This window comes from Sus scrofa, chromosome 16 (genome assembly GCF_054392235.1).
Source record: "Sus scrofa isolate SSC_HxYL_T2T_F1_AM1 chromosome 16, Sscrofa_HxYL_maternal_Yorkshire_Landrace_v2.0, whole genome shotgun sequence".
NCBI classification, from domain to species: domain Eukaryota; kingdom Metazoa; phylum Chordata; class Mammalia; order Artiodactyla; family Suidae; genus Sus; species Sus scrofa.
The window spans coordinates 55955534-55968472 of NC_139398.1; the positions used below are offsets into that span (position 1 = coordinate 55955534).

Here is a 12939-nt window from a genome sequence, read left to right on the forward strand (position 1 = left end):
GCAGCAAAGTTTTGTTGAAGTAGCCCTAGATCTCACTACCGGCCCCCAGCCAACTTGAATTGCAGCAGGAGAAAATTTTGGCAGCTTTTCCTCGGAGGCAGAGCACACTGACGTCAGTCTGCAGATGTGCCGGGCTGCGTCGGGTGCGCATGTGTCCTGGGCCGTCACGTGGAGGGGGAGGGGAGGTAGAGGTACAATCAGGGTAACCAACTACCAGCCATTCAGAAGGGCTTAGACAATGTCAACTTTTCCACCCTGTGAATGAGAGAAATTCTGGCCCTTCTAACCTCAGTGCCCTTACCCACTCCTCCAGTTTTCCTCCTCCTCCTCTAACCTCTTTAGAAAGTCTAGCCTGGTTTGTGATTAGTTGTTTCTTGGGAAGGAGGAGGAAGGATGAATGGCTTTAGAACTAATGTCACTACTGAGATCTCCGGTGCCCCTCTCCGTGTATTTTTTTTAAAGTCCACACAACAATAATGTTAAAAGTTGCACATAAACACTGTCTTTGAGGAAACTATAGCAAACTTCAATGGAAGATTCAAGTCTCGGTAGCTACACATGCAAAAAATGCCTGTGTTTGGGGGGGGGGGTTGTTTTTTGTTTTTTTAATATACCTCAATGAGTAATATTGCCAGCAAAAGGGAGAGTAGACTAAAATAAACTGAGACCAGCACATTTTCCATCTGATTACTGACTTAAGGTTATGTGGGGCTTTAAAAAAAAAAAGGGGGGGGGGAGTGGGGGAGGAGAGGGAGCCGGGGAAGAGAGAAAAGCTTGCATTATTTCCAGATGAGAATGAGACTGGATGGTGTTTTAAAGTGCAACCGGGGGAAGCTACAAGTGGAGTGTATTTTTTTAAGACAGTACATTGAATGAAACCTCAATGACTGCCCAAACGAAAATAAATCCGAAGGCAGACCCCCAAAGGGGGAGAGGAGCAGGAACCCTGCTGCGATCTCAAGATAAACAAACAAAACCTCAAAACTGGTTCTTCAAGCTTCCCAGTCCAACCCCCTCCCCCTCAACTACTTACACACCAGCTGCCAGTCCATACTTTAAGGATAAAACACGGCTACAACGTAGCACTTTCACTTTCATTTGCTGTGAGAAAGCCACTGGAATTAAACTGTGGGGGAAATGCCCAAATCTGTTTTCCATGTCCTAAGCAAGCAAACAAAGTCTGGCACACAAATCGGAAACAGGAAAAAATGTGAAAATAGCTCAGGACAAATGTCGCCTTTCAGCGGTGTAATCTGCTGCATCATTTATCTATCTCTATGGTTGAGAGTAGGGTAGGGAGAGGTTTAAGAGTTTCCGAAGGGGGGCGGCCGGGAGGGGGGAGGGGGGACGGGAATTGACGCCTTGAAATTCCAGTTCACAGTTAAGGCCAAGTCAATTTCCGATGGCCAGAACCAGAAAGGGGAATTGGACGGGAGGGAAGGGGATGGGGAGGGGAGCCTTTCTGAGTATCAGCTCTTAAGTTTCATCCTTCTGTTAACGTTATTGCTCATTTGACATTTTTTTTCCCTTCCTACACCGGAGGTAGTAGGTGTAATTCTTCTGGTGAATACATGAATAGTTGGCTAAAAGAAGGCAAGAATCAGACTTAGAACATCCAAGAATACAGTTATTTCCATTCTTCTTTAAAGGCTGTCCACAGTCAATAGTCCTCATCTTGACCTATATTAGTAAGTAGTACATGGCTTAAAGCCATTTAAAACATAGAAATATGTCCTGTGGTTGGAACTGACAGTTTTAAATAAAAATGATTCATATGAAGATATATAGATGTATATATTTGCATTAAATACCCAAAATGGCTAAGAGTGGGTACAGAGCTGGTTTTGCATCAAACCACACTTTAAATAGCTATTAAACATTATCTGTAATTTTTCAAAAACTGGTAGTAGATAAACACAGCCAGCAGAAAAAACTAAAGTTAAGGTGTGAGTAGTAATCATCTATATAAGCTAACTGAAAAGATTTTATTCTCAACTAAGCTAAACTGCCTTAAGAAGTATCAGCATTGTAAAGGAAAGGAACTAATTCAATGAGAAGTGGACTTTGGTTAATTACATATTCAAAGAGTGCCATCCTGTGTCTAAACAGAGTAATGAAAAATTTCTAAAAGATTCTTTTTCTCCCAATGACCAAGTTAAGAAAATATGAATATGGGGGGAAATTATTAGCAATGAAAAATGAGAAATTGTCAATTTAAATTTGTGTGTGTGTACATTTTAATTGCATTACAGAAAATTCAAAACACATTCAAAAGGAGAAAAACAGTACAATGAACCCAATGTATCCATCATCTAGTTTCAACGGGTGTCAAAACATGACTAATGTTTCCCCATTACTTGTTCTCCCGCACTGGATTACCTTGAAGTCAACCCCAGAAAACATTTCATTGCATCCATTAAATATTTATCTTGAAGTTCCCGTCATGGCTCAGCGGAAAGGAATCCAACTAGGAACCGTGAGCTTGTGGGTTCCGTCCCTGGCCTCGCTCAGTGTGTTAAGGATCCGGCGTTGCAGTGAGCTGTGGTGTAGGTCGCAGACACAGCTCAGATTTGGCATTGCTGTGGCTCTGGCGTAGGCCTGTGGCTATAGCTCTGATTACACCCCTAGCCTGGGAATCTCCATATGCTGCAGGTGCAGTCCTAAAAAGACATAAATAAATAAATAAATAAATAAATATTTATCTGTATTTCTAAAGTATAAGGACTTAAAAAAAAAACACTATTATACCACTATTACTCTTAAAACAGTAATAATTCTTTAATTTCACAAAATACCAGATTTTCTCGATTTCAAATAAAGTCTTAAAAAGAACTATTTTTATTGGAATCGGGATCAATACATTAAGTTGTTCTATCTCTAACGTCTTTTTTAAAAACTTCTTACTAAAGTAGAATACTCATAAAGAGGAGTATATATATATATAACTTCAAGAAAACTATTCAATCTAATGAATTGTCACAGAGGACATGCCCATATAACCATGTAACTCTGATAATCTATTGGTTCCTCATTTCTTGGCAATATAAATGCTATATTAATATATTAGTATCTTGCTTTTTTTTTTTTTTTTTGCTTTTTAGGGCTACAGCTGAGGCATATTTAAGTTCCCAGACTAGGATCCAATCTGAGCTGCAGCTACTGGACTACACCACAGCCACAGCAACGCAGGATCCAAGCCTCATCTGGGACCTATGCCACAGCTCACTGCAATGCCAGATCCTTAATCCTTTGAGCAAGGCCAGTGATCTAACATGAATACTCATGGACACTAGAGGGGTTGGTAATCCACTGAGCCATAATGGGAACCCCATATCTTGCCATCAGTACTATATACAACACTTCCATTACCATAGAAATGGTTTATTGCTTTACTGTGATACTCAAGTGTTATCATTATTATTATTTTTTTTAATGGCCAGGAGTTGAATCAAAGCTTTACCTGAGGCTTGCACCACAGCCACATCAACACCAGATATGAGCTGCATTTGTGAACTTTGCCACAGCTTATGGCCATGCTAGATACTCAACCCACTGAGACAGGCCAGAGGTAAAATCCCCATCCTCACAGAGACAACGTCAGGTCCTTAACCCACTGAGCCACAATGGGAACTCCCCAGGCATTATTTCTTAATTGATTTATATGAAACCAATTTAAATAAAACACTGAATGAATTTAAATTGTAAAAAAAAAATTATTTGGAGATGGGATTAAGATGGCAGAATAGAAGGGCTAGAGCTCAACTTCTCTCCTAAAAACAACAAAATTCACAACTAAAGGCTGAACAATCTTCACAGAAATGGACTGGAAACCTTAAAAAAGATATCCTACTCCAGAAGAAAAAGAGGAGGCCACATCAAGAGGTAGGAGGAGCGATTTCACAATATAAACAACCCCATACCTCCTGGGTGGGAAGCCTCACAGACTGAAAATTAACTGATTCACAGAGACTCACCTACAGGAGTGAGAGCTCTGAACCCACATCAAACTCTCATGTGTGGGGATCTGGCACAGGGAGAAAGAGCCCTGGAGCATCTGGCATTGAAGGCCAGTAGGGCATGTGCGCAGGAGCTCCACGGGACTGGGGGAAACAGAGACCCCATTCTTAAAAGGCGCACACCGACTTTCACATGCACTGGGCCCCAGGGCAAAGCACAGTCTCCATAGGAATCTGGGTCAAACCTGACTACAGTTCTTGGAGGATATCCTGGGAAAACAGGGGTAAATGTGGCTTGTTGTGAGAGAAGGACATTGAAAGCAAAGCTCTCGGGAATATTCAGCAGCATGCCTTTTTCTGGAGATGGCCATTTTGGGAAAATCTGGCCCCACCATTCAGTCAGCTGCTGAGAAGCCCCAGGGCAAACAACAATCCAGGTGGGATCAAAGCCCCACACCTCAGTAAACAGGCTACCTAAAGACCCCTCAGGCACACAGCTGCCTCTAATCCCATCCAGAGACTAAGCCCCACCCACCATAGGGATTAGAATCAGCTCCACCTACCAGTGGGTAGGCATCACCCCTCCCATCAGGAAGCCTACAGCAAGCCTGACTTCAGCCACAAGGAGGGCAGACACCAGAGGTAAAAGAGGCTACAACTCTAGTACCTGTAGAGGTCACCACACCAAAAACCTATAAAAATGAAAAGACAGAGAACTATAACTCAGATGAGGGAGAAAGGAAAAACCCCAAAAAATCAGCTAAGTGAGGAGGAGATTAGCAGCCTCCAGGAAAAAGACTTTAGATTGTTGATGCTGAAGATGATGCAAGACATTGGAAATAAGCTGGAGGCAAAGATGGATAACGTACAGGAAACACTGAGCAAAGAAATACAAGATATAAAACTTAAACAAGAAGAGATGCACAATACAATAAATGAAATAAAAAATTCACTACAGGCAGCTAACAGCAGAATACAGGAGGCAGAAGAATGAATAAGCGAGGTGGAGTACAGACTGGTGGATGCAGAACAGAAAAGAGAAAAAAGATTGAAAACAAATGAAGAGAGTCCCAGAGAACTCTGGGACAACGTTAAACACACCAACATCCGTATTATAGGGGTGCCAGAAGGAGAAGAGGTAGAGAAGGGGACAGAAAAAATATTCCAAGAGATAATAGCCAAAAACTTCCCCAAAATGAGAAAGGAACCACTCACTCAAATCCAGGAAGCACAACGAGTACCATATAAAATAAACCCAAGGAGGAACACCCCAAGACACATAATAATCAAAATTATGTCTCCAAAATTAAAGACAAAGAGAAAATCTTGAAAGCAGCTAGGGAAAAGAAACAAGTAACATACAGGGGAATCCCGATAAGGTTATAGGCAGATTTTTCAGCATAAACTCTGCAGGCCAGAAGGGAGTGGCATGATATACTTAATGTGATGAAAGGAAAAAACCTCCAATCAAGATTACTTTACCCAGCAAAGCTCTCCTTCGGATTTGAAGGAGAAAGCAAAACCTTCACAGATAAGCAAAAACTGAGAGAATTCGGCAACACTAAAACAGCCTTACAACAAATACTAAAGGAACTTCTCTAGGCAGAAAAGAACAAGAGAAGAAGGAAAGAAAAAAGAGCAACAAAAACAAATCCAAAGCAATTAATGAGATGGCAATAAGAACATACATATCAATAATTACCTTAAATGTCAACGGACTAATCGCCCCAACCAAAAGACACAGACCGGCTGAATGGATACAAAAACAAGACCCATATATATGCTGTCTTCAAGAGACCCACTTCACTTCTAGGGACACATACAAATTGAAAGTGAGAGGATGGAAGAAAATATTTCATGCAAACAGGGACCAACAGAAAGCTGGAGTAGTAATACTGATATCAGACAAAAGAAAAGGCTTTAAAATGAATACTTTAAGGGACAAAGAAGGTCATTACATAATGATCAAAAGATCAATCCAAGAAGAAGATAAAACAATTTTAAATATCTATGCACCAAACATAGGTTCACCACAATATATAAGGCAACTGCTTACAACCTTAAAAGGACAAATTAACAATAACACAATCATAGTGGGGGACTTTAACACCCCACTTACAGCAAAGGACAGATCAACCAGACAGAAAATCAATAAGGCAACACAGGCCCTGAATTATGCATTAAACCAGATGGACTTAATAGATATTTATAGGACATTCCATCCAAAAGCAACAGAATACACACACCTCTCAAGTGCACATGGAATATTCTCTAAGATTGATCACATCCTGGGCTACAAATCCAACCTCGGTAACTTTAAAAAAATTGAAATCATAGCAAGCATCTTTTCCGACCACAATGCTATACGACTAGAAATCAACAAGAAAAAATCGGCAAAAAATGCAAACACATGGAGACTCAACAACATGCTACTAAACAACCAATGGATCACTGAAGAAATCAAAGAGGAAATTAAAAAATACCTAGAAGCAAATGACAACGAAGAGACAACACTCCAAAACCTATGGGATGCAGCAAAAGCCATTCTAAGAGGAAAGTTTACAGCAATACAAGCCCACCTCAGGAAATAAGAAAAAGCCCAAATAAACAAGCTAACTTTACATCTACAGCAGCTCGAGAGAGAACAGACAAGACCTAAAGTTAGTAGAAGGAAAGAAATCATAAAGGTCAGAGCAGAAATCAATGAAACAGAAATGAAGAAAACCATAAAAAAAAAACCAATGAAACAAAAAGCTGGTTGTTCGAAAAGATCAACAAAACTGATAAACCCTTAACCAGACTTATCAAGAAAAAAACAGAGAGGACTCAAATCAATAAAATTAGAAATGAAAAATGAGAAGTAACAATGGACATCACAGAAATACAAAGGATCGTAAGAGACTACTATATCCAACTATTCACCAATAAAACAGAAAACCTAGAAGAAATGAACAAAATCTTAGAAAAGTACAATCTTCCAAGACTAAACCAAGATGAAATAGAAAAGATGAACCAATCAATCACAAGTAAAATTGAAAGTGTGATTAAAAAACATGCAACAAACAAAAGTCCAGGACCAGAGGGCTTCACAGGCGAATTCTATCAAACATTTAGAGAAAAACTAACACCTATCCTTTTGAAACTATTTCAAAAAAAAAAAATGCAGAGGAAGGGATACTCCCAAACTCATTCTATGAGGCCACCATCACGCTGATACCAAAACCAGACAAAGATACCACAAACAAAGGAAACTACAGGCCAATTTCACTGATGAACATCGATGCAAAAATCCTCAACAAAATCCTAGCAAACCGCATCCAACAATACATTCAAAGGATTGTACATCATGATCAAGTGGGATTTATCCCAGGGATGCAAGCGTTCTTCAATATCCTCAGATCTATCAGTGTGATACACCACATTAACAAACTGAAGAATAAAAACCATATGATCCTCTCAAGAGACACAGAAAAAAGCCTTTGACAAAACCCAACACCCATTTCTGATAAAAACCCTTCAGAAAGTGGACATAGAGGGAACCTACCTCAACATGATAAAGGCCATATGTGACAAACCCACAGCGAACAGCATTCTCAATGGGGAAAAGCTCAAAGAATTCCCGCTGAGATCAGGGACAAGACAAGGATGTCCACTCTCGCCACTACTATTCAACATACTTTTTTTGCAAGTCCTAGCCACAGCAAGCAGAGAAGTAAAAGAGATAAAAGGAATCCAGATTGGAAAGGAAGAAGTAAAACTATCACTATTTGCAGATGACATGATGCTATACCTAGAGAATCCTAAAGACTCTACCAGAAAACTGTTAGAGCTCATCCATGAATTTGGCAAAGTCACAGGATACAAAATAAATACACAGAAATCAACTGCATTTCTTTATACTAACAATGAAAGATCAGAAAGAGAAATCAGGGAAGCAATCCCATTTACCATCACATCCAAAAGAATAAAATACCTAGGAGTAAACCTATCTAAAGAGACAAAAGACCTGTACTCTGAAAACTATAAGACACTGATGAAAGAAATCAAAACGACACAAATAGATGGAAAAACATACCATGCTCGTGGATTGGAAGAGTTAATATTATCAAAATGACTATACTACCCAAGGCAATCTACAGATTCAATGCAATTCTTATCAAATTACCAAGGACATTTTTCACAGAACTCAAACAAAATATCTTAGAATTTGTTTGGAAGCACAAAAGACCCAGAATAGCCAAAGACATCCTGAAAAAGAAAAATGGAGCTGGAGGAAACAAGCTCCCTGACTTCAGACTATACTACAAAGCAACAGTCATCAAAACCATATGGTACTGGCACAAAGACAGAAATACAGACCAGTGGAACAGGATAGAAAGCCCAGAATTAAACCCACACACCTACAGCCAACTCATCTATGACAAAGGAGGCAAGAATATATAATGGAGAAAGGACAGCCTGTTCAACACGTGGTGCTGGGAAAACTGGACAGCCACATGCAAAAGAATGAAATTAGAACACTCCCTAACACCATACTCAAAAATAAACTGCAAATGGATTAAAGACCTAGATATAAGACCAGACACTATCAAACTCTTGGAGGAAAACATAGGCCAAACATTCTCTGACATAAATGACAGCAACATCTTCTCAGATCTGCCTCTTAGAAAATAACGGTAAAAACAAAAATAAACAAATGGGACCTAATCACACTTAAAAGTTTCTGCACAGCAAAGGAAACCCTAAACAAAACGAAAAGACAACCCAGAGAATGGGAGAAAATCTTTGCAAGTGAATCAACTGACAAGGGATTAATCTCCAAAATTTATAAACACCTTCTGCAGCTCCATACCAAAAAAACAAACAACCCCATCAAAAAATGGGCAGAAGATCTAAACAGACAATTCTCCAAAGAAGACATACAGATGGCCAAAAAACACATGAAAAGATGTTCAACATCACTTATTCTTAGAGAAATGCAAATCAAAATCACTATGAGGTACCACCTTACACCAGCCAGAATGGCCATCATCAAAAAGTCTCCAAACAGTAAGAGCTGGAGCAGGTGTGGAGAAAAAGGAACACAAGTACACTGTTGGTGGGATTGTAAATTGGTGCAGCCACTGTGGGAAACAGTTGGAGATTCCTCAGAAAACTAAACATAGAACAACCATTTGACCCAGCAATCCCACTCCTGGGCATCTATCCAGAGAAAACTACGTCTTGCAAAGACACTTGTACTCCGATGTTCTCTGCAGCACTATTTGCAATAGCCAAGACATGGAAACAACCTAAATGTCCATCAACAGAGGAGTGGATCAAGAAGATGTGGTACATAATACACAAGAGAATATTACTCAGCCATTAAAATGAACGAAATTCCAGCATTTTCAGCAACATGGATGGACCTAGAAATTATCACACTAAGTGAAGTTAGCCATACAATGAGACACCAACATCAAATACTTTCACTGACATGTGGAATTTGAAAAAAGGACAGACTGAACTTCTTTGCAGAACAGATGCTGACTCACAGACATTGAAAAACTTACGGTCTCTGGAGGAAGACAGTTTGTTGGGTGGGGGGATATGCTTGGGTTATGGGATGGAAATCCTGTGAAATCAGATTGTTATGATCATTATATAACGACAGATGTGATAAATTCATTTGAGTAATAAAAAAAAATTATTTAAAATGTATGTGTGACTGAGTCACCTTGCTGTACAGTAGAAAACTGACAGAACACTGTAAACCAGCTATAATGGAAAAAATAAAAATATTATAAAGATAAGAAAACAATAATAAATAAAAATTGTATAGGAGTTCCCATTGTGGCGCAGCAGAAACAAACCCAACTAGGAACGTTGAGGTTGCGGGTTAAATCCTTGGCCTCGCTCAGTGAGTCAAGGATCAGGCGTTGCCGTGAGCTGTGGTTTAGGTTGCAGACATTGCTGTGGCTCTGGCATAGCCCAGCAACTGTAGCTCCGATTTGACCCCTAGCCTGGGAACCTCCATATGTTTCGAGTGTGGCCCTAGAAGACAAAAAGCCCAATAAATTAATTAATTCAATTTAATAAAATTTTTTTTTTTTGTCTTTTTGCTATTTCTTGGGCCGCTCCCGCGGCATATGCAGGTTCCCAGGCTAGGGGCCGAATTGGAGCTGTAGCCACCAGCCTACGCCAGAGCCACCGCAACGCGGGATCCGATCCGCGTCTGCAACCTACACCACAGCTCACGGCAACGCCAGATTGTTAACCCACTGAGCAAGGGCAGGGACCGAACCCGCAACCTCATGGTTCCTAGTCGGATTCGTTAACCACTGCGCTACGACGGGAACTCCCAATTTAATAAAATTTTTATAATTACCAAACCTCTAGTTTTTTCCACTCCAGCTTTCCCTTTCTTCCTCTGTTTAATTAAGAAACGAGGATTATGGGCAAAGTAGAAATGACAGCAAACTCCATACTTACATCTTAAAAAAAAAAAGCTTTGCTTTCAGTCTTTAGAAGTCTAATTAAACCTAAATAAAAGTACCCTTGCAGTAAATTAAAGGTGGAATAAATAGAAATTTGGGAGAGGAAGCAATCTCTGTGTAGGTATGCTTGCATCCATGTGTCTATGCACTTCGGAGATGAAAAACCAGAAGGCAGAAGAATTTGAAAGTTAAAGAATATGTGCTGGGGAACTTTTAGAAGGAAGAGTAAATTTCTATGCTATAATTTTTAACACATTAGCATATAAATTTAATTTTTTTTGTCAAAAAAAACAAAGCATTTCTTAAAATTAGACTGCTTGTATTTTAAGAAAAAAAGTGAGATCAAGAATTCTGATTTGGGGGCATTCCTGTCGTGGCTCAACAGGTTAAGAACCAGATATAGTGTCCATGCAGATGCCAGTTCAACCCCTGTCCTTGCTCAATGGGTTAAGGATCCTGTGTTGCCTCAAACGGTGGCATAGGTTGCAGATGTGCCTGGGTTCCAGCATTGCTGTGGCAAAGGCCTGCAGCTATAGTGATGATTCCACCCCTAGTCCGGGAACTTCTATATGCCATGGGTATGGCAATAAAAAGAAAAAAAAAAAAAAAAGAGTTCTGATTTTATGCTTGTTTGAAATGATTAAATTGGAACAGGTGACTGACTGTCTCTAAAAATGATGAATTATGAATTCTACCTCCCAGACATTAAAACCACTAAAACCAAATTCAACACATAAAATAAAATCTAACACATTTTCAACACAAAACATGTTATTATTTCAATGAGACTGAATGGAATTTGATACAGTGAAAATAAATATTTTCTAATCTTTTGAAGGACTATTATAGGATTTCTTAATGTGTGAAGGCTCAAGGCACACAGAAAAATATTGATAAGTTTAAATTTATTAAATGAAAATTTTAAAAATATTAAAAAGTGAAAATACAAGCCAGAAAGTGGGAGAATAATTTACAACACATAGAAATATCTAGAATATTGAAATAACTCTCAAAATTCTATAAGAGACTAGCCAAAAAATTAAAAACAGGAAAATGGCATAAACCGGAAAGTCACAGGAGAAAAGCTAATAACCAATAAATGAGTAATGAAATGTATAATCTTAATCATAATCATGGAAATGTAAATGGTTTTTCTTTTATTAGAGTGGCAACAAGGTTAAAAATTTAATAATATCAAGTGTTTGAGAGGAGGGGACAAACGGGAAATCTAATATACTGCTGATAGAAGTATAAATGGAAACAACCTAAATGATTATTAATACGGAAAAAATAAGCTGTAATCTTTTCCTACAAAGAAGTATTACATGGAAGTTAAATGATGGAGTGAATCAATGCATGTTAACAGGGATAAATTGGAATTAAGTCGAAATGCTGCAATAGGATACATTGTGATTCAAACTGGGAAAGGATGTATATAATAGATACTGGCATAGGATGTGAATATATGATAATTTATATAGTTTTAATTATAAATATTTTTAACAATAAATATATATCTCAAACTTACCAGAGTATTCAGAGGAAGAATATATAGAATCTTAGTAGATCATAGTTACCTAGGGGAGAAAGAATAGGATGGAATTAAGGAGGAGCACAAACTGAGCATCAACTAAACCTGTAAAATTTTGCTTGAAAAACAAAACAACCTCACTTATCATAAAATGTTAACACCTATTAATTCAGAGTATCAAGTACACATGAGTATCTATTATTTTAATGTCTGTATAGTTAAAATGATTTATAATTTTATAAAATAGAAAGATTATTGTGATTTGTTATTACAATTTATCTGGCAATTTCAACAAGATTCAGATTTGCACGTAGCAATATGATATTATATTAATGGGTGAGCAAAGCTCATGAAAATTCATGACCTAGATTTTATTTTATAATTTCAGTCTTTCTAAACCAAATTTTTAACCTAGATAGTAGCAAAAACTACTTTCATTTGAACCTCTCTTTCCTTATTTACTTTCTTATTAAAAGTACAAGATCAGGAGTTTCTTGCTGTGGTTCAGTGGGTTAAGAATCTGACTGCAGTGGCTGAGGTCACTACAGAGGCAGAGACTTAAATCCCCAGTCCAGCATAGTGAGTTACAGCTCTGACTGGGATTCAATCCCTGGCCCAGAATTTATATACCAAAAAATTTGACAACCTAGAAGTAAGAGACAACTTTCTAGAGACATACAGCCCACCAAAACTGAATTAAGAAGAAATAGATCATTTGAACAGACTGATCACTAGAGATATAAATGAATATGTGATAAAAATACTCCCTACAAACAAAAGTCCAAGATTAGATGGGTTAACAGGTAAATTCTACCAAACACACAAAGAAGAACTTATACCTATCCTTCTTAAATTTTTCCAAAAGACTGAAGAAAAAGGAACACTTCCAAAGACATTCTATCAAGCCATGACCACACTAATATGAAAACCAGAGATACTACAAAAAGAGAAAATTATAGGACAATAACTGTGAAGA

The 12939-nt window shown here is 38.4% G+C and overlaps 1 protein-coding gene across 5 annotated transcripts in view; it reads right to left on the bottom strand.

Moving 5' to 3' along the window:
* CENPK (centromere protein K) overlaps positions 1–12939 on the bottom strand; it is a 69855-nt gene that overhangs the window by 8873 nt on the left and 48043 nt on the right. For 3 of the 5 annotated variants that reach the window (XR_014831452.1, XM_085002412.1, XM_085002413.1), the window contains one exon: positions 11961–12009. The exons of 1 other annotated variant lie outside the window; for it this stretch is intronic. Coding sequence is in view for 2 of the 4 variants with exons in the window: in XM_085002412.1 (XP_084858538.1) it covers positions 11992–12009 (18 nt within the window). In the remaining 2 variants the exon portion in view is untranslated. Of the gene's footprint in view, positions 1–9508; positions 9571–11960; positions 12010–12939 lie in introns of all 5 variants that reach the window. One more of the 5 variants, XR_014831445.1, reaches the window with a different exon arrangement.